This window comes from Gopherus evgoodei, chromosome 2, assembly GCF_007399415.2.
Source record: "Gopherus evgoodei ecotype Sinaloan lineage chromosome 2, rGopEvg1_v1.p, whole genome shotgun sequence".
Taxonomy (NCBI): Eukaryota; Metazoa; Chordata; order Testudines; family Testudinidae; genus Gopherus; species Gopherus evgoodei.
Genome location: NC_044323.1, coordinates 175,296,032 through 175,319,693, shown reverse-complemented (window position 1 = coordinate 175,319,693; position 23,662 = coordinate 175,296,032). Strand labels below are relative to the sequence as shown.

The window sequence follows — 23,662 nt, the reverse complement described above, 5'->3', positions numbered from 1 at the left end:
ACGTCTGCAGCGGCAACAAATCAAGGAGCTGTGCACTAGCTTCGCCCCATTGTTCTCAGCCACCCTAGGACGGACTGAACGGGCATACCACTCCATTCACAGAGGTAATGCTCACCCAATTAAAACCCCACCCTACCGGGTGTCTCCTCACGCTCAAGCTGCTATAGAACGGGAAACCCAGAACATGCTACAGATGGGTATAATACGCTCATCTACCAGTGCATGGGCATCTCCAGTGGTTCTGGTACCCAAACCAGATGGGGAAATATGCTTTTGCGTGGACTACCGTACGCTAAATGCGAAATACATGCTTAAAATTATTACCTGAACCAGGTCCATAATTTCTCCTTCCTTTTATTCAGCATACATAGTTTTGTATGTGTAAGTGGCATTTCAATTCCCATTGTATCGTCAGTACATCTAAGAACTGTATCCAGAACTTCTGGATATACATACATCCTCATATCAAGTGACAGAACGTATTTGCCTTTATATGGCACAATCTGAGATTTAGAGGTTTCTTTTTAATTTTTGCTAATTCAATTTTAATAATCTATGCCAAATCTAGTATTTTATATTGCATTATCACATATGAACACGTCATACCAGTGAGCCTATTTCATAGCCTATGTTCCTGTTTGTTTTTTGGTTTTACTATGCAGTATTGTTGTAGCTATGTTCGCCCCGGGATATTAGAGAGAGGAGGTGAGTAAGATAATATCTTTTATTGGATCAACTTCTGTTGGTGAGAGAAATAACCTGAAAGATATGATCTCACTCACCCTGTCTCTCTTTTTGGCTTCAGTAACATTTTGAATATTTTAGATATGGTGTGTGAAATCCTGATTCAAATGAAATCAATATTGCTTTCTAGATAGTTTATAGTTATTATCTAAATGATTTGAGAGCAATGTGTGTTCAATGTACATCTGAGAGGGAGAATACCACATTACAGGTCTGTCGCATCTTAGGCACATTTAACATGCGCAATTTCAGCTTTACACGGTTGGCAAAAACAAGAACCAAAAAAAGAAAAACAACAATAATTTAAATACTGTTTCTGTAGTGCAGGTGATTCCGCCCACCATTACACTCAATGTAATTTTGACTATACGTGATTTTTGCTTTACGCGCTGACTGAGGAACGTAACCCCAGCGTAAGATGAGACAGACCTGTAGAATGTACTGTAAATCAGAGGCCCAGTAAAACAATACTAGAAAACCCTGTGTCTACATATTTATATGAAAATATTTACCTGAATAGTTTTATATGGAGGTTTTCCCTTTTCACATAAGTTTAAATAGTTCATTTGTTTTGCTTAAAATATTTTCCTAATACTTGACAGGGCATATTTTGTAGTAAATTAATTGTTTGGAAAGCTCTCTTATTTTAATTATTGCTATCCTCTGTCATTTATTCAGAACTCTGTTTTTGATTATGATATTTTAAGTACTTAATTTATTTACACTATTCTCAAATAGGTATGAGTATAAAACACTAGAAAGACAGATGTGTTTTTAGGACCATTTAAAATATATATATTCCCTTTTTAGAAAAAAGCTTCAGTGGGAACTGTTGAGTGCCCAGGATTTATGAAAGCCATATGCCTTATTTGCATACCGAAACAGGAATTTAAGAAGTTAGCTTTAGACTTCATGGACTTGAAAATAGGCCCACATGTTTTGATACTTTAAAGAGAAAACTCCATGACACCAAGTCAAATATTTTTCCGTGTCTAATCTGACAATAGTATTAGACACCTTTTTGTCTAGATTTTCAGTTATAATATCATAAATGATGTACTTTGGAATGGCCTGTGTAAAATAAGCCTGCTGTGAGTGTACTGGCTTTGGCTTTAGAGGCCTTGCTACTACAATTTTGGCTAATATTTTAGTGTCTACATTTAGCAAGTATTTAGGTCTGTTTAACAAGAAATACATATGAGCTTTCCACCTGTTTTGGAGGACTATATTATATTATTACAGTTTTTTTGAATGTTTGAGTGTTTAATCTTTTCAGGTCTTTTTGTATACTTGAGAGAAATATAGGCTAATATATTTATGTATAGTTCATAAAATTTTATGGGTAGGTCATCTAGACTTCATGTTTTACTTACCTGAATCGTTTTAATTGCAGTTCTCATTTCTTCTTTCTCCTTCTCAAGCAGAATTTTAGTGTCTCCATCCATATATCCATGATCGTTAAGTATTTAATGAGTATCTATAGTAGTTACATTTTCTTTCAATATGAGGTATTATAATCATTAAAAGTATCATTGTATAGCTTACTAGCTATATAGCGTATTTAATTCCTTTTGTCTAATAGCTGTTATGCTTTTCACACCTTTTTCTCTGTTAGTAACCAGGCCACTATGCACCTTTGCTTGTCCCTCACTTCAGAGGTATTCCCAGATATTTTCAGATATTATTGAATTATACTCCAATCTTTTTATTAGCTAAGTTTGGTTGTTATGAAGGCTTTCTGCAGTGTGGGAGGAAAAGTTAGGGAGGTGTTAAGTTTATTTCTTATTGTGCTTTTGTTTTAATTAAAGCTTAGGTTCTGCAGAAAACAGAAGTTGTAAAGCCCTACAATTGATATAACAATGTTGTTGTGCTTGCAAATTTACTGGTACCATACAGCCCATTCACATTAGTCAGGCACAGTTAAGTGACAGTATTAATCAAATTACCAGATTAACTAAGCAGTTTCATTGTGATGGAGGAGGAAGAGTCGATTTACAGACTTCTTCACTGATTGGATTACTGAGAGTTCTATATATTCCAAGGGGCAGTGTCACTAACTGGAAAACTTGGAATAAAAATGTTCATGTGTTATAGTTCTCCTAATACAGGACGCCAAGAATATGGGAGTTGTGTAGCATTTTTTTTTAAACTATTATATGTCCGTCAGGTTATCCGTTTATATTAACCTGCCTCAATGCCCAGTTAAACCAAAGGAGTTTGTAAAGGGAGAAACTGACAGAAAATGAAATAATGGCAAAGATAAGGATCCTTGGGGAAACAATGTGGGGAAAGCTATCCATAGAACTCTGCAAATCTGCAGCGATCCACTTTATATTCATGGACCACGTTTGCAGATTCTGGATGGATACAGATCCAAATTTTATACGTAGAGCCCTGCAAATCGTAGAAGTCTGCTTTAAATCCATGGATGTGGCTATCCGTGGACCGCTTGTGGATCACAGATCACAGATCGAATGTGGATGTGAATTTTGTATCCACACAGGTCTTTAGCTATCAATGGGGGAATACCCCTTTTGGCTCCATTCAAGCTATAGAATGGCTTACTCTTCCCAAAGAGAAGTGAAGTGTTTTTACAGCAGACAAATTCCTGTTACAACCTCTGGAAAACAAAAATTAAAATAGCTCTCAGGAACTGCTAATGCATCAACATCACTGCAAATCTCTCTGTCACCTACTTGCTTTGCTAGGACTGTTTGTCTTGTCCAGTAATCTGAGTATCTGGCTATGTCTGAATTCAGATTCACCATAAATAAGATTACAACCGGGATAGGCAACCTATGGCACGCATGCCGAAGGTGGCATGAGAGCTGATTTTCAGTGACACTCACACTGCCCGGGTCCTGGCCACTGGTTGGGGCTGAGGCGGGAGGAGGGGCTTTGCATTTTAATTTACTTTTAAATGAAGCTTCTTAAACATTTTATTTACTTTACATACAACAATAGTTTCGTTATATATTATAGACTTATAGAAAGACCTTCTAAAATGTATTACTGGCATGAGAAACCTTAAATTAGAGTGAATAAATGAAGACTCGGCACACCACTTCTGAAAGGCTGCCGACCCCTGGATTACAACATACTTCGTAGAAGAAAATTTGGTAGATAATTTTACATTTTAAAAAATTTGCATCCTGATGCTTGTATGTTACACATATGCCCAAAGCCTTGGAAAGTGGACTGTCAATCAAAAGAGATGATTTTTTTCAGTCAGTCAAACAAATATGAAGAAAGTTATTCAGGACAACTCACAATGGCTGCAAATTCAATCTTCCCAGGTTAAATTATCTGTGCGTAGTCCCAGCCACAGTGAATAGTAATGGAAGATGTGAAGAAAATCTGTTCAGCCTCTCAGTTCATATTTGAGTTTAGAGAGGCTGAGGAAAAGTTGCCCACCTTCTTCATAAAACTGAATACAGCTATTTTAAATCAGAACTAAAAATTCTAATTGTGAAGAACATCCACAAGCAAGTGGTTTTAAAACAAATGGTATGATAATAGTGTAGAACACTTTTAAATTGACTTATGTTATTAGATAGCCGCTGACATATTTTTGTTTAGCAGAACCTAATGAAACTCCCTTATTCTTTATTACTCTGTAATGTCCATACTTCCTGCTCAGCCTGACAGGAAATGAGCTGCTGTCCTCCAAGCATTTTACTTGAGGGAGATAGCAATGACTCAGTGAAGCAAAAGGCATGACAAAATCATTACATACTGACCTAAGATCATATAAATGTTGCTGCATTCTGCAAATTCTAATTTTATTCGTAAAAAGCTTCTAACTTTTGCATATGCTATAGTCCAGATGTTACAATTCATGCTTTGTATTCACTGCTAAAAAGGTGTGGTTTTTACTTCAGGGTAGGGAGCACATGTGAACTATCCTGAAGTAAAAATACAATGAAACAAGGCATTCAATTTTACCACAAGGTCAACTCACAGAGGTCTGCCTTACAGATACTGTCTTACTTAGGTTACTTAAGATTGGAGAATACTGTTAAAAATTTCAGAAAAACTTAACTGAGCTAAAAGAACAGGAGTACTTGTGGCACCTTAGAGACTTAACAAATTTATTTCAGCATGAGCTTCCATGGGCTACAGCTCACTTCTTCGGATGCATAGAATGGAACACACAGACAGGAGATATTAATACATACAGAGAACATGAAAAGGTGGAAGTATGCATACCAACTGGAAGAGTCTAATCAATTGAGATGAGCTATCCTCAGCAGGAGGAAAAAAACCCTTTGAAGTGATAATTGAAATGACTCTTCCAGTTGGTATGCAAACTTCCACCTTTTCATGTTCTCTGTCTGTATAAATATCTTCTGACTGTGTGTTCCATTTTATGCATCCGAAGAAGTGAGCTGTAGCCCACGAAAGCTTATGCTGAAATAAATTTGTTAGTCTTTAAGGTGCCACAAATACTCCTGTTCTTTTTGAGGATACAGACTAACACGGCTACTACTCTGAAACCTGTTAACTGAGCTAGGTGGGTGAGCAACATAATGGAAGACGAAATTTAATGTTAAATTAAAAGTAATACACAACGGAGGAAATAATTTGAACTACTCATATACCTTTCTAGATTCTAAATTAACTCTCTGCTCAGGAAAATGACTAGACAACTCAATCAATACTTCTACTCAATATGCAACAGCAGTCATAAAAAGCAAACAAAATACAAGGTCTAGACAGATCAAGTCTACTGTTTCCGCCCACCCACTAAGCCTGTTATCCCACTTAAAAGTTAGACCGACACCTATTAGGGATAGTCTCAGTATATGTAATCCTGCCTCAGCACGAGGGGATGTATAAGAAAACCGACTGAGGTGCCTTCCAGTCCTACATTTCTGTGATTCCATAAGGATTGTGATGGAGATTGATATGGAAAATATGACACTAAATCAATGGTATTCCCTCACTTGGAACACTGTGTTCGTTTTGGTTACCCCATCTCAAAAAGGATATAGCAGGATTAGATGGCATTCAGAAATTGAACACTCTCTACACCAGTCCTGTGTGTGAGATCTCTGAATTGACTCCTAGATTAAAACATATTTGGAGAATCTAGGACAAGCCATTGGTCAGAGATGACAACAGGAATTATTGGGGTACGGAAAAACTTTTTATACAAGAGAAATTGAAAAGATCGCAATGGATTGCTTTAGAAAAGAGACAAATAAGAAGGGACATGACAAGAATGGTAGAGAGAAAGTAGATCAGAAGCTTCTATTTTGAATAAGGGTGAACAGGACAAGAGGCATTCAAGCAAACTGAAAGGTTCTCAATTCAAAACTCACAAAAAAAAATATTTTTTCCACACAGCTTTCAATTAGTCTCCAGAATTCATTACTACAGTATATCAGAGGCTAAGAGCACAGCAGGATTGAAAAAAGGCTCAGGCATTTATATGGATTTAAGAAAAAATTCCAAAGTTAAGAGTAGCAATTTCTTTAAAAGCATTTGGAAGGAATATAAATCCTTCATATTTCTTTAATTGTGGGGTTGCTTTGCACCCAGTTCAGTCTTCTACACCAGATGTCAACAGCCCCATGTCACTTTGAACATACACCCCTACGTCATCCTCAGAAGCAAGGGTTGGCATGAAAGCAGATTTATGGCAACTTTGTAAAAAGAATCCTCCTACATAGGGAAGATCTTCTCAGGGCAGATGTGCCCAATGTAGAACCATATTGCAGTTGTGGATTAATGGTAAGCAGTCAAAGCATGGTCCAGAATTGAGGCCTCTGACTGTCTAAAGTCTGCCAGATCTCTGAAATACTTAAAGCCTGTATATCCTGCCAACTCTGTGGCCCGGTCTACACTATGCGTTTATACCGAATTTAGCAGCGTTAAACCGATTTAACCCTGCACCCGTCCACACAACGAGGCCCTTTATATCGATATAAAGGCTCTTTAAAATGGTTTCTGTACTCCTCCCTGACGAGAGGAGTAGCGCTGAAATCGGTATTGCCATGTCGGATTAGGGTTAGTGTGGCTGCAAATCGACGGTATTGGCCTCCGGGCGGTATCCCACAGTGCACCATTGTGACCGCTCTGGAAAGCAATCTGAACTCAGATGCATTGGCCAGGTAGACAGGAAAAGCCCTGCAAACTTTTGAATTTCATTTCCCGTTTGCCCAGCGTGGAACTCTGATCAGCACAGGTGGCGATGCAGTCCCAAATCCAAAAAGAGCTCCAGCATGGACTGTACGGGAGATACTGGATCTGATCGCTATATGGGGAGACAAATCTGTTCTATCAGAGCTCCGTTACAGAAGATGAAATGACAAAGCATTTGAAAAAATCTCCAGGCTATGATAGACAGAGGCCACACCACAGTGCTGCGTGACAAGCGTAACGGAAAGCCAAAGAATCAAATAGACACTCATGGAGGGAGGGAGAGGGTACTGAGGACTCCAACAATCCCACAGTCCCCGCAGTCTCCGAAAAGTATTTGCATTCTTGGCTGAGCTCCCAATGCTTGAAGGGTCAAAAACATTGTCCGGGGTAGTTCAGGGTATATCTCATCAATTTACTCCCCTCCCCCCCGTGAAAGAAAAGGGAAAAAAATCATTTCTTGCCATTTTTCAATGTCACCATATGTCTACTGCATGCTGCTGGTAGACGCGGTGCTGCGGCAATGAACAGCAGCATCCCCTCCCCTTCCTTTCCTAATGGCAGCCGGTACAAAATGGTGGAAAACCGTCATCAGCCTGTGAGTGCTCCTGGCTGGCCTCGGTGAGGTCGGCCGGGGGTGCCTGGGTAAAAATGGGAATGAATCCCTGTCATTCCTGGCAGATGGTACAAAATGCTGGGTAACCGTCCTCGTCATAACAGCTGGAACCTGAGCTCCATCAGCCCCCTCAACCCACTTTCGTGTCTAAAGAAAAGATTCTGTACTCCCTGGACTATTATAGCAGCGGGTGGCTGCGATCCTCTCCCCACCCTTTAATGTCTTGCCTGGACTATCATAGCAGCTGGAGGCTGCCTCCCCCTCACTTTATGTCGCTAAAAAGTCAGTGTTTCTTATTCCTGCATTCTTTATTACTTCATCACACAAATGGGGGGACACTGCTATGGTAGCCCAGGAGGGTTGGGGGAGGACGGAAGCAACGGGTGAGTTTGTTGCAGGGGCACCCCCTAGAATGGCATGCAGGTCATCATTTCTGCAGGATCTCTGGGGCTCTGACACAGAGCGGCTTTGCTCTCTGGCTTTCTAGTAGACTTGCCCCATATTCTAGGCAGGACTGACTCTGTTTTTAGACAAAACAAAGAAAGGAATGACCCGGGGAGTCATTCCTATTTTTGTCCATGCGCCCCTGGCCGACCTCAGTGAGGCCAGCCAGGAGCACCCATGACAACAGCAGATGGTACAAAATGATTGATAACTGTCATCTCGTCACTAATTTACAATGGCAGACAGTGCAATAGGGATGGTAACCATCTCTGCTACCTTGCAAAGGCAAATGAATGCTGCTGTGTAGCACTGCAGTACCGCCTCTGTCAGCAGCATTCAGTACACATACAGTGACAGTGACAAAAGGCAAAATGGGCTCCATGGTTGCCATGCTATGGCATCTGCCAGGGGAATCCAGGGAAAACGGGCGTGAAATGATTGTCTGCCGTTGCTTTCATGGAGGAAGGACTGAGTGACGACATTTACCCAAAATTACCCGCGACACTGTTTTTGCCCGATCATGCATTGGGATCTCAACCCAGAATTCCAATGGGCGGGGGAGACTGCGGGAACTATAGGATAGCTACCCACAGTGCAACGCCACAGAAATCGATGCCAGCCTCGGTACATGGACGCACACCACCGAATTAATGTGCTCAGTGCGGCCGCGTGCACTTGACTTTATACAATCTGTTTTACAAAACTGGTTTATGTAAAATCGGAATAATCCCGTAGTGTAGACGTACCCTGAGTTTGTAGGTTCTGTAGAGACTGATGAACAGCTTTTAATATACTATTATAGGCTTCAATGGCAAACAAATTCTGAAATCTAACTTTATGGAGTGGGGAGGAGAGAAGGAGCTGGAAATTTGAATAAATTTATACAGTGTTGGAATTAAAGGCAGGTATCTAAACTCCAAGGAATTAACTCTGAAACTAAACACGTTAGGCTTTGCAAACTAGGTCTATGTATGGACCTTTTATCAGGCTCTTAGAAAAGAGAGTCTAAGACAAGCAAGTATCAGTGAAAGATGACCCAACAAAAAAGCACTGGAAGATTTTTTAAAAGCAAAAACCACCACTTACTTTCTTTTTTCCTTTTGTTATGTGTGTCATAACACGAAAATGCCTGCGAACAGATTCACTTCAAATTTGGGGGTGGGAGGGAACCCCCAAATCCCTCACATCCTTTCGAAAAAGAACATACTAAATTTCAAATGCAAAGAATCTTTTTTTGAAGAATACAGAGGTGGGCCAAAATCAGGCTAATAATGAGAAGCTGATTACAACCATATCTATGGCAAGATTAGTGTATTTCCATAATAACATTTGAATAGTTATTAAACATTTAGAAAAATTTATTCTGATGGGCACATATGGTGGGTTTTTCTTCCAAGATCAATGATCCTGAACTGCCTGAAGCACTTCTTTAGAATAAAAACAACCATCAATAGAAAGACTAGAAGCCTTTTTTTCTTAAGTTAATGTAAGGAAGAGAGTTTAATGTAATGAAGGTGAAAGTACTGGGATTTTAAACAATATTGTTTTTTGTTGTTGTTTTTCTTAAAACTACAAGTACAGGAGATTGCATAGTGTTCTTTGTTTGGGATTTCTATGTTTGCTTGTTGTTTTTCTTTTGCCAAACAACAGGTTAAATTTAAACTAGTAGTCCGGAGCTTTGAAGAACAGTGTATTACAAGAAAATTGACTTAAAGAATTATCCCTTTTCATTGTGTCTGTATATGTAAATGAGGGCTGTTAATTAATTACAGTTAACTCAAGTGATTAACACAAAACAAATTAACTAGATTAGAAAATAGTTAAGTATCAGAGGGGTAGCCGTGTTAGTCTGGATCTGTAAAAGCAGCAAAGAATCCTGTGGCACCTTATAGACTAACAGACGTTTTGGAGCATGAGCTTTCGTGGGTGAATACATGCAGCTGAGGAAGTGGGTATTCACCCACGAAAGCTCATGCTCCAAAACATCTGTTAGAAAATAGTTGTGATTCATCACGGTTTTAATCACACTATTAAACAATAATAGAATACCAATTAAAATTTATCATCAATATTTTTGGATGTTTTTCTACATTTTCAAATATATTGATTTCAATTACAACACAGAATACAAAGTGTACAGTGCTCACTTTATTGTTTTTTATTACAAATATTTGCACTGTAAAAAAGAACAAAAGAAACAATATTTTTCAATTCACCTCATACAAGTTCTGTAGTGCAATCTCTTTATCGTGAAAGTGCAACTTACAAATGTAGATTTTTGTTACATTACTGCACTAAAAACAAAACAATGTAAAACTTTAAAGCCTACAAGTCCACTCAGTCCTACTGCTTGTTCAGCCAATTGCTAAAGTAAACAAGTTTGTTTACATTTATGGGAGATAATGCTGCTAGCTTCTGTTTCACAAGATCATCTGAAAAAGAACAGGTATTTACATGGCATAGTTGTAGGCGACATTGCAAGATATTTACGTGGCATATATGCTAAACATTCATATGCCCTTTCATGCTTCAACCAACATTCCAGAGGACATGTTTCCATCCTGAATTTAAATTGGTATTCTATTATTGTTTAACAATGCAATTAAAACTGTGATTGTGACTTTTTTTAATCTTGCGATTTTTTAAAATCATTTGACAACACATTTATAAAGGTGCACCATCAATCTGAAAATCCTATTTGTTTGAAAATAATGTATCTAGTATAGCGTCAAGTTATAGTTATGATTAACACAACTGAATGGGATATATTTTCCCATTTCTTTACTTTGTGGATTTGACAGCACTTAGTGTATAGTCGGTTTCATTGTGTCCAGTATAATCAGGAAGTTTCTCCCTTGATGAAAGGACCTTTGTAAACAAACTGTAGAGCAGAAAACCCCTTTTAAAATATTTATTTAAAAAACATTTGGGGACATACTCTTTAACTGGTTATCAGAAACTGGATTTAATTTAGCATTTCTCTTTCATGAAAATAAACTTCAGTATAATCTTTCTGAATCTCTTTTTATTTACAATATGTATACAGTTCCTATTAATTTGTTGATCAAATTTGGATAAAAAACAGGGAAAGTAGCTGAAAAACTTACACCCCTCCACCCACCCACACATACACATACTTCCAGGATGCCAGCAAAACAAAACCTTCAGCAAGCCAGCCGTCTCCTCTTCAGATGCTGCTTCCAACTATTGTGCATCTCTGCCTTAACTGCTCTCATTAAATGCATGTGAAGGATAGCTTCAAGTTACCATACCCTTGACAAAGGCTCTCCTAAGAGGCACTTAGACCTTGGGTGAGACGTTAAATAACATTACATCCTGGATTAAAAACTGGTTAAAAAACAGAAAACAAACAGTTAATTTTCACTGTTAATTTAAAAATTATTTCTACATTGTTAATTTTCAGCATGACAGCGGCTGACTGTCCATGTTGTTAAATACATTTATTAATTAACTGAATCGTGAATGTGAACAGGGTGATGGCAACATTTCAGGACCACATTTTATTCTGGTTCAGAACAGAAAAAGCTGAAAAACTTCAGTGACCTAACAAAGACAGGTGAACGGACAAGCTTGATGGCAGATTTAAAATGTTGCAATACACTGCACACTGGAAGGAATAATTTGAACCAGTCAAACACATTGCTGGGTTCTAAATGAACTGCAACCACTCAGGAAGAAGACCTGGGCATCATTGTGGACTTTTGTTCATTCAGCTCTTGATGAATTAGTTACGTGCTATCACATAGACAACAGAGAGTACACAAGAGCACATACTATTATATTTTTGACAAAAATGGTGAAAGTAACAAACAAAACCAAGACACCTTTACTCAATAGATTTTAATTCAATTAATCACAGATGAAAAATCTGCCTAAACTACTTTATCATTAAATTGTTATATTGAGGCCAACCAGGTCAGAGCCCCACTGTACTGTACAAACAGAGAAAACGATAGTCCCAGCCCCCTAAAAATTTACAATCCAAAAAGAGACCATACTACTATAAATATATAAAATCTTCAATTAAAAGATATAATCACATTCTTAAATGAATAAATTAATTAGCCAAATATAATACAATAAACACTTTAAACTGAAGTAGTGATTTTCATCCAAGTATGTCAAAATGATTTACATATCATTCAGACTCACGACACACCAAACAGGTGGGGAAGAAGTTTAATCTTCTTATAATTGGGTAAATGGAGGTACAGTTAAATTAAATGACATCTTAAATTATATGACAAACTGGTGGCAGAGCAGGGAACAGAAATGAGACACTATTCAACATCTAATATGAAAACACTAGTAGTGCTGATAGACTCTCCTCATAATGGAAGCAAGATATGAAAAGCATGAAGAAAATACCGTATTTGTGAACAGTTCTTAGTGAAAAATTATGTATCTACTGTACATCTGAATGTACCTGCTTACTGTATACAGTTTATATGGATATGCAATAAGCGGACAATATTATTTATTAAAAATTGAAATTGTTTTTATTGTTATATGAATTCTCATCAATGAAACCTGAAATAAAACAAAAGCTTCTAGAGATTACTGGGTACAGAACACATTGCTTGGCTGTTTAAAGAATGAAATGATATCCACAAAAAACACATCTAGGGTCTGTTCCAAAGCTAATGGAGTCTTCCACTGACTTCAAAGGTCTTTTGATCAGGACCCTAGTGCATAGTAGATATAGTCATGAATCATAAAAATTAAGGAATGTTCAGATCTGGGATTTTGCTTTGGACTCATCAGTTACATATATTAATATTAAAAAAAAATAAAAGATTTGGATCAATTTGTATTTCTGAAGTAAGTGTGTTGCTTCAATTTTACATGATCATTTCTAAGAAAGAGGAAGGTGAACAATGACTCCCTTATCTAATATACTATACCATCTATAATTGCCTATTTTGTTTGAATTACTTACATAATATGTCACCCCAATATCTATTTCTAGTCCAACTTTACCAGATTTTCAAACATATTGCATCTAATATTTAATTTTGAAAATCAAAATATTGGGTTTTTTTAGCAAGTCATTTAAAGCATTTAAGGTAGTGGAGGTTTTCTATTACTTGTGTTACTACAAATAGAACCACACTGAAATAATAACTCAAAATGTCAAATTTAGTTATTGTAAGATGTCTGGAGCTGTTACCTAAATATCAAACTTAAAAAAATTCAGCACATTTTGCACACATTGAGAGAAATAAGGACTCCGTTTTCCTAGCCATTGTACCATTAAAGCACTAATGTCTGTACTAATGGGTGCAAACAAAATTTGTACCAGGTAAGCATTTTCAAAGAAGGGTGTAATCAGGTTGAAAATAAAATAACTTTGGAAAATATGGCAAAACAAAATAACTGAAGACAACTGCATAGTCTTGTATAGACATTTAAAGGGCAGTTTAGTCTGAGAAGATCTTGAAATTATAGTCTGGAACTTACTGGAAAATCGTTATGATATGTTGCCAATCTGTAGCACATCATCACCTATCTGAAAAATCTCTGTCTCCTTGTGAGACTAGGTAACGTTGGTCATCTGATGTGCATAAGAAGCCTCTGAATATTATTAAGCCTAGGTAACACTGAAAACTACTTCCCTGTCTTTACTTTCTATTGTTTCTTATGACACATCTATTGATTGGCAGAGATTGATGAATTGTGTATAGGGGAAAAAAAGTAATTCCGTATAAAGAGCAAAGAATACACTTATTTGCTGATATAGCCAAGGTTCCTCAAGCTTGGAGAAAAGTTACTTTTCTTCATGGTAATTTTATGTCTGTGCACTTTATCATGGCTGTCTTATTTCCTACTAAACTTAGACACTGTAAAGACAAGAGATTTTTATATATATAATTTTGCACTCAAAAGTCTCTTTATATCTCCCAGATTTATAACAATCTGGGAAAAGGGAAACTGATGCTGCCCTATTTGATTCTGTGATAGTCACATTGTGAGCTGTCGTCTGCAGCTGTTTTTTCTGCCTAGTGTAAAATAACTGACTTATGTTCTGGAATGTTTTGGTTTGGTACTGTTTAAGATGATTCTGCCTCCCTCTTTTCTAACTGTATGGAAGAGTGTCTTGCAGAAGTAGTGTAGGCTGTCTGCCTGTCTGTATCAGTAATTGTGTTGAGTCACCTTCAAGACCTGGGGTTGACAGAATTTTCTTTATCTTAGCGTTAAATAAGTAGAAAAGAATTAAGGCTAAAATTGCTTTCTGTACTGAAAACTGCAACCTAAATAATGTATGTTTACACTGCAATTGAGAGCGAACGGGGCTCAAGCTAGTTTTCTAAGAATACCAGTGACCTTGTGCTTTGGGCTGGAGCTTGGGCTATCAAGCTGAGGGGGGGGTCTGGTGGTCTTGAGAGCCTGAGCTGCAAAATCCACATTGCTATGTTTAGTGTGTTAGCTCAAGCCCCACTAGCACAAGTCTGTCTACCTGGGCTGGGAGACTCACTCCTAGCTGCAATATAGCCAAACACATACACTCTAAATTATACTTTTGACAATAGGTCCTCACAATTGCTGCTACTGTTTGCATCCCTAAATTATTTCAGCATTCATTAAAACCTTATTTCATAGTCAATATGATTGCCATTTGGAAATACTCCAACAGTTAGTATGGGCCATAGGAAATAAAGAAATTGACAGGAATTGTGCAATCACGTGTGTGGACAAATGCCAATTACTCAACAGGCAAGTTGGATGCCTCTAGGAAACAGCAGAGAGCAGACCAAGGCAACATGTCTGAAGGCTGCAAGGAAACAGAAATCTAGTGGGAGTTGAATAAATATGTTTTATCATTCAGTACCGTTTTCCTCTCTACTCTGTGAGGGAACCATGAAGGCACACAGCCAAACATTACACCTGCCTCCTTTCCCCAATAGACAATGAAGAGCCAGTTTGTCCATGAGATCCTCGGGAAGATTCTCCCTCTCATAGACTAACAGGCCAACATCCCAGACATTTCTGTCTGATATGGTTATCACAGATTTAAGGGGTTTTAGGAGGCTTTTCAGACTGTTTGTACTCTCCTTAATAGCTTCTTTTCATTACACACAATCAGTGAACATGTTCATATTATAAACAAAACTCACTGGGATGCCATGGGATGAACACAATTTCTATTGTTTATCACTTTTGTTAGTGACAGCTGGGACATTTGCCAAGATATCTCAGCCTCTCTCTGACTTCTGGTACATCAGTGTTGATGACTTTGACTGCTCTGAGCCCTCTCTTCTCTTTCTATGATTGATAGAAAAGATTAAAAATAGAAAGGAGCATAAACTCTGGCAAATGAAGTGTAAAAATATAATTAGGAAGGCCAAAAAAGAATTTGAAGAACAGTTAACCAAAGATTCAAAAAGTAATAGCAAAAAAAATTTAAAAAAAAAAATAGGGCACATGTCATTGGCCACTGTCAGAAGACAGGATACTAGGCTAGATGGACTTTGGTCTGACCCAATACGGCCATTCTTATGTTGATTCTCTCTCTTGATTCACTCTCCTTCACCCTTTTGCCCCTTTCCCACAACAAAGTCCTCCTTGCCAATCCCCAGCCCTAGGAAACCCCTAACATCTCCTCCTCCGCTCCTGCTCTCTCATTGCAGGATTGACAACAGCATGATTATTGGGTCAGATCTGAGTTTTATATTGACTTGGATATGTGGCTGATCTAGTGAGATTAGAAGAACCTGTTTGATGAAATTGGTTTTCAACAACCACACATCATTAAGTCTAGCGTCTGGATGTTAAAACAAAGGCTAGGATACCTAAAGAGACTGCATTTCTGACTTCTAGTTAATCACTGTCGTGAGACAGTAGTTTACTTTTGTTACTGGCTTGGTATATCTTATGGAAGAACCACCACCAGTTTGGGGTGGGTCTGCCCCATTCTCAGCAGTTTGTCCTAAATCTGGTATTCTCAGCTGTGACCCACTGAGGCACGGTGATAACGTGACAAATGCAATCTTGTCCCACTCATATCTATTTAGAATGCTGCTCCAAAGATCATTTTGCTAGCCTGTCTCTTTGATCACGTCGCCCCTCTTTGCATTCCTCCACCAGCTCTCTTTTTTATTGCACATCAAACAGGAGCTATTTGTCTTCACTTTCAAGGCCCTTTATAGACTTTCCCCACTATACCCATAATCTCTCACTTGCTACAGAGATATTGACTCTTGCCTTGGATGGTCCCACGATGCCAGCCTCCACTGCGCACTTATTAAATTTTCAAATGAGCATTATCGTGCTTCCTCGCATGCTATCCCTCATGCTTGGGAGGAACTGCCCATAAACAGTCACAAAGGTACCTCATTATCCCCCTTCACATCCCTCTCTCCTTTGTCCATAATGTCTACAAAAACTTGGTAACAGCTATGTTCTGAGACCACTTCCTATCATGCTGAGCAATATTGTCTCATTCTTTCCTCACACTTCCCCATTTGTCTGTATCCATCTGTTGTCTCTTGCCATATTCTTAGACTGTAAGCTCTCTGGCGTAGGGACCATCTTTTGTTCCGTGTTTGTACAGTGCCTAGCACAATGGGGCCCTGATCCATGACTAGTGATCCTAGCTGCTACAGTAATGCAAATAAATAAAATTATTAATAATAATGATCTAGACCCTAGGTTTTCTCTGCACATGCATTGTTTCAAGGCATGTACTCTCAATGTACATTAGATAAGTAGAGCTGGGTGGGTAGATGGTTTTCCCATCCCAAAAGGTCAAAATCTTGACGATTTTCATGAACTGATAATCTGAAAATTATTTTGGTATGAGTCAATCGAAATCTTTTGTGTCCATAATTTGGAACTATTTTATTTTTATTTCAGCCTAGTGATTTAATGTTTTACTATAATTAACTTAAATTTTAAAACTAAAAGTAGTTTTGAACTGAAAAAATTGAATGTTGTGTTTTGAAAAATGTCAAAACGTCCCATTCTGACAAATTTGAAACTTTTTTCCAAAAACTTTTTGAAACCAGATATTTGTTAAAAATTGACCATTTCTCACAGTTTCGTTTTCAATGATCTGGCATTTTCCAACAAAAAATGCTTTGTGGAAAAATTCCCAACCAGCTCTAATAATAAGTTTGTTTTGAAAATATCGCATGGTTTAAGTCCTCCTGACTACATTCCCCTCCCCACTTCCTTTTTGTCCTATTGTATCTGCATCTATGAAAAAATAGAGGAGAGCCCAAACATTTACACAGTGCCACAATCATAAGTGTTAATAGGCAGGCTTCTGAAGACATTCCTGAGAAGATGTTTTGTTGACATGACAGTATGTTGACTACCTGCCCAGTGTATCTACATCTTAAATGCATGACAGCAGTTGAGAGAAACAGTAACACCTTAGCAAATATACAGGTATATGCACCTGACACAATACCACTTATCCTGTACATAACTGAAGCTTCTTTCTCTGGATGCTAGGAGGCAACTACACTGAAGAGAGAGTACATTTGTCAGTTCAAAGTGGGCATCCATACAACACTTTCTCACCATATCAGTTATCACAAAACCATTGCATGTGCACACACCTCTAGTTCATCTACACCAGTGACTTACTGACAGTAAATTTCATACACTGCAGTCTCTCATGTTTATCTCCAGCTTCTGTTTGTGTCCTTTGAGATTCACATTCCACATTCACTCCAGGCACAGCAAGAGACAGTCCTGCCACCAAAGTGTGCATTAAAATGATTCCCTAGTTCATCTGAAGCACAGTGGATTGATTTGTGACCTGACACCACAGCTCCTAGAATGAGTTCCTCACTGCCCACCGCTTTCCGAACTCTCCTATTGTGTCTGGGTTTTCAGAAAATCTGAAGAGGAGCAACAATGTGTATGAGCTACAGGCAGAAGTGAAGTTCTCAGAACAATCTCTTTTGTGTCCATCAGTTGTGCCTGCCATGTTTGCAAGGGCTAATTCTTAGTTTCCAAAACATTTTTGTCACCTCTTCGGCCTCAAGATTTTGGCCTCTGCATCACATTTGCAGATGAAATTTTACACTTTTGAAAATGTAGCCCTAAAAGTGCACTCACAAGAATATTTACAATTGTACAGAACAGTCTAAATACGTTTACAGTTATTCTTCCCCATGAAAGAATAAAGACTTGGGAAATCAAAGGAGTGAACATGAAGTTTTTAAACAGGTTTCAATCATTAAAAAGCAGTTTGTCCTTTTATGGTGTTACAAGTTTTGTAAAACAACTTGAATAAATTCATAATAGGTCATTGAGATATTAGTAAATTTGGTCTTTAATCTAAAAGAACTTTCAATCTAAAGTGAATTATATACAGCCAAATACTGCTAAATTTAATCAAAATGCAAGACAGAATTCAGTTCAGAAAGAAAGTGCATATATCTGCCCAATTGGCTCAAATTTGCACAGAAACCAACCATAAAAACTTTATTATTTAAACCACATAATTCTGATGGCTTTATTCCAAGCAACAGTTAGGCAAAAAGATATGTAAACCAAGAGAGAGAACCACTGGAAAGAACCCCTACTAAAAATTACGTGACTATTTCCATCATTTATATTGCTAGCATTCATGACAAATTTGAGTCTCACCTATTTAGAGAAATTTAAAGCAATGATGTAATCTTTGGGAACGGTGCACTGATGTCAAGTCAAACACAGATGTATCTTATGTTGATTTTTAAAACACAAATGCCAATGGAATTCAGTGAAGAAAGCAAAAGCTGGCAAACCTCTCAAAGGCATCTGCAGTCTCAGTTATTTTAAAATAAAGCAATTGTGAAATTCTCCAGATTTGGTTTAGTACAGCAGTTATTCTCTCAATCAATCAATATACTGCTCAAGCAGGTCAGCTGAACAAGTAACTGTTTGCATATGACAAATAACAAAAGAGTCCAGTCAAAAGGATAATCTACATAAAAATGTCAAACGTATACACTTACCTTTTCCATTTATTGTTAATGCTGATGCAATTGTGGCTGTTACTGGCACTGGTAGCTGTGGCACTAATGGATGTATTCTTGGCCGGCTCCCCATCCTAGCACGCTCTGCACCAGGTCCTAGTAAAGCTCCCATTGGTTTTTCTGCTGCTACTTCTGGTGCTACAGAGTCTTCTTGATCCTGTTCTATGTGGTCCAATTTATCAGGGCTTTCATTTTGAAAGTCATCAACTGCTGTCCTGCTTTTAATAGGACTTTTGGGAACAAGGATTTTAATACCTGATTTTGCAAGGTCCATATTTTTCCTGCCAGAAAGAGATGGTGAATTGTTTTTCCGGAACTTCTGGGTGGCAGTAAACAATTGATTATTTTTTGACTCCTGGTCTTTGCCAATCACTAAAGATTTAGGTGACGTCTTTGAAAAAGAGCTATTGGTAGATCTAGAAATTTGTTTTCTGGCATTATTTGGAGAGGTCCTGTTTGTCCTGGTTAACGTGCTTTCTTTTTGCTTTTCATTGTGATGCCTATTAAATTCATGTATATATTCCTCACAATTTACAAGGTGCTGTTCAGGTTCCCAGGTGTCATCTTCACTCTCATATCCTTTCCATCGCACCAAATATTCTATTTTTCCCTTCTTGTTTTTCCTCTTGTCAACAATTCTCTCTACCTGTTGAAAGGAAAATTAAAAGTTAAACATGGATTTAGATGTAAAGAGGAATAAATATGAGAGAGCAATTGCACATGATATTAGATGCACATGGAACACTTTTACAGGAATATAGATTAAAATATTTTTATGATTCTACCGTGAGATTGTATTCTTCCACTGCTGACTGGTAATGCAGTTTAATGTATCTCAGCTCATTACTTCGATCTGATAAAAGCTGTTTGGAATATCAAAAATGTTCCGATACAGAAAATATTTTGTATGTTCATGAATCTGAATCTAGCATATCTCAGTTACCACTTTGAGTGAAATCTTGGCCTCACTAAAATCAAGAGATGTTTCGCCACTAACCTTGATGAGGCCAGAGTCCTTTTAACTTTAAGGAAAAAATGTCTTAATATGTTTAGACAGAATGTTTAGATAGCAAACTGTTTATTTTACAAAACATATTGGTTTAATATTGTTTGATAATCTATTTATTTAGCATGAGTCATGTGTGAAGTTTTTGGTCCTAACGATATATTCTTTGGTGATCAAGGACACGGTATAGCTCAGGAATCAAGGGAGGATATGTGCCATTACATGAGGAAGGCTTTTCTTCTGGCAAAGACAAATAACTGAGAACCAGGAGAACTGGTCCTCATTCTGGCTCTGCCAGACTTGTGTGTGTCCCTTAGCAAATCACTGTGCCTCAGTTATCTCTAAAATGGGAATGGATAGTATTATATCTTACTTTTATAGGCAATGAAAGAACAGCCACAGGATTATCAGTTTCTTCCATTCCACTTCCCCCACAGGAGATGCCTTTTGCTCACCCCTTCCATCCTATCCTATTTTTGTTATGATGCTCCTGCTGCTCCCCTTTCTTCCATGTTCTCCTTGTTTTTGTTTATGTTTTGTTTCTTAAAAGAGATTCTTACTTTACTGCTGCTCAGTGTTTTGACCCACCATGAGCAAGGGCTCCTATTTTATTACCATATTGAATGCATGTATCTAGGATTACCTCTGAAGGATACTTCTACACATCAAATTCACAAGTATGTGGTTAAGCTAAATTAATGTCTATAGAGTGATTAGAAGAATGGAGAGCAATATACAAGTGCAAACATTATTGTTGAATCATATTGCGGCTGACAACAAATTGTGTTAAATGTACCTCTTAGTTTTGAATTTATCTATTTAAAATTGCATGTTTGTGATTTGTATTGAACTTCAAATTTTTGTTTCATTTAGACTACATAATTATTTTAACTTCAGCTATAGTAAAATCTATATGATCTGCTATAACAGACCTTTGTGATAGACCGCAGGTACTCTACCATAAATATCCAGCCACCGGGATGTTAAAAAGGCCAAACGTATAACGGGGTTCAAAAAAGGATTTGGTAAGTTCATGGAGGACAGGTCCATCAATGGCTACTAGCCAAGATGGTCAGGGACGCAACTCCATGCTCTGCCTGTCCCTAAACTTCTGAATGACAAAAGCTGAGACTAGACAACAAGGGATGGATCACTCAATTTCCCTGTTCTGTTCATCTGCTCTGGTCTACATGGACCATTGGTCTGACCCAGCATGACCATTCTTACATATCTGCATTCAACTAAAGCTAATAGAAGCTTTTTACCAGAATTCCCTTAATAAACATTACTTTGCTGTTCAAATATATGGCACTACTATTTCAATACACTGAAACAAAATTTGTGAAAAATAAATTGTCAAAACATTTAACTGGTGACATTTTCTAATTGCTAAACAAAGAAAACTTGAAATATTTATAATTTATTTAAGAGCTGATTATATTACTCTTTTACATATTCATGGGACTGATGGAGAATGGGCTAGACATCAGACTATGAAATCAAGGCATTTGCTTTTCCATAAAACAATATATGGAAAACAGCCTGAACAAAAATGTTGTCTCAGAGTGAACGAATACAAAGTTTACCATATGGATGTAGGGAAGAACAAGCTATCAAGAACTACTGTTAAGAGACAGACTGCCTAGAAGTGCTTATCAGTGTAAACCAGAAATGTTAAATTAAAAGCAAGATGAAAGAACACAAAAACACCAGAATCTTGGACTTGTATTGTCAGAGAGTACTGGTGATGACTCTGTTTTCCTATCTCCATCTTTCTCTTGTACTTCTAAAACAAAGATAAAAAAAGCACTAATCTCAGAGAAGATGAGCTACAAATAGCGGTAAGGAAATTTATATTCTCTAACTCAAATCTTCATAATGAACACACCTAATAGGGGCTACATCTTTCAAGGATGACCAATTACTAAGTACATGCTCTTTTAAAGTAGTAGGCAATTACATCTGCATACAGAAAGACACCTCAGAGATATAACAGATAAACTGCTGAACAATAAATACAAAAAAGTTTCCTATCCAGATGATTTGTAGAGCAGACGCAGCAAAGGCATGAAAAGAACTCTGAACAAAATGTTATGTTTGCTCTTTCAAAAGTTTACAACTGAACATTGACTTAATACAGCTTTGAAACTGTACTATGCAGAAGAAAATGCTGCTTTTAACATCTCAATGTAAATGAAAACAAGCACAGAAACAGTTTTCTTACCTTGTAAAAAAATTTTTTTTAAACTTTATTTTTGAATAATTTATGTGTAACACAGCATTGTACTGTATTCGCTTTTAAAAATGTATTTTTAATCTCTGCTGCTGCCTGATTGCATAAGTCTGGTTCCAAACAAGGTGTGTGGTTGACCCATCAGTCATAATACTGGTGTTCATAACTCTGATGGTCTACCGTAGTTATATTATGATAATGCCTATAAATCTCAATCAAAGATCAGGGCACCATAAAGACAAGCAATAGAAAACAGTATCTACCTCAGAGAGCTTAATATCTTGATGCTGGACAAGCCATAGTAGGTGGACAAGACAGACAGACAGGATATGGGGGTACTGGGAAGAAGAGTTCAGACCTTGCGGCCCTTGCAGGCTGAGCTCATCACCTTTCTGCATCCTCTGTCCCCCTCACAATGTCCATGTGGGGTAGGACTCAGAATGAAGTGAATCCTGGGTGTAGAGTGAGGAGCGCCTACCTTGAGTTATGCGTTATATAGTTGGAGCCTTATAACCCCCACATGGAAACCACTTAAATGTCTAGTGTATGAAAGTATGGGTGATGGACGGATAGTACCCTTGCCCTGTGTTTAAGTTAATAAAAGTTGCAGCCTACTGCTTAAATGCGTCCATGTGTCTGTCCTCATTTCACCAGTGTGTCTGGATCAACGGAGCTGGGCAGAAAGGCAAAAGTCACAGTTCCCTACTTGCCTAACAAATGCTAGATCAGGGGTAGGCAACCTATGGCACGCATGTCAAAGGCAGCCCGCAAGCTGATCTTCAGGTCCTGGCCCTGGTCTGGAGGTCTCTGCATTTTAATTTAATTTTAAATGAAGCTTCTTAAACATTTTTAAAACCTTATTTACTTTATATATAACAACACTTTCGTTATATATTATATACATAGAAAGAGACCTTCTAAAAACATTAAAATGTATTACTGGCATGTGAAACCTTAAATTAGAGTGAATAAATGAAGACTCGGCATACCACTTCTGAAAGATTGCAGACCTCTGTGCTAAATGATCACAATTTGTAGGCTTCATGCCAGAGATGCTGGAAACAACTGGCTTTTGGCAACTACTGGATACTAGACAACCAGCCATCTTCTGCTACAGAATACATTATCCCTGGGTAATAGCTATTATTTAGATTGCTGTAGTGCCCAAAATGTGGTACCAAAGATTGGCTTCCAAACACCAAGTAGAAGATCCAGTCTTTGTGCTGAAAAGAATATATAGTCTAAAAAGACAAAGATAAACTAAAGGTCGGAGCAGGAAAGGTATGTATCAGACAAGCAACATTATGTGGATGGCAACAGGCACACTTCCTAGTTTTATTTATTTTTACACATATTAAATTATTCTTCCCCACCACTAACAATTCAGTTTCAGTTTGAGGTATTAATGTACATTGTGTATAAAGAGAGGATGTTCTAACAGCCAGAGCACAGGAACACCTGAGTTCTAATTCCAGCTCTGA

At 37.6% G+C, this 23,662-nt stretch overlaps 1 protein-coding gene across 1 annotated transcript in view; it reads right to left on the bottom strand.

Moving 5' to 3' along the window:
* CDYL (chromodomain Y like) overlaps positions 1 to 23,662 on the bottom strand; it is a 192,562-nt gene that overhangs the window by 84,792 nt on the left and 84,108 nt on the right. Inside the window, exon 2 of the mRNA XM_030552332.1 lies at positions 18,922 to 19,588. Coding sequence (XP_030408192.1) covers positions 18,922 to 19,588 — 667 coding nt within the window. The remainder of the gene's footprint in view (positions 1 to 18,921; positions 19,589 to 23,662) is intronic.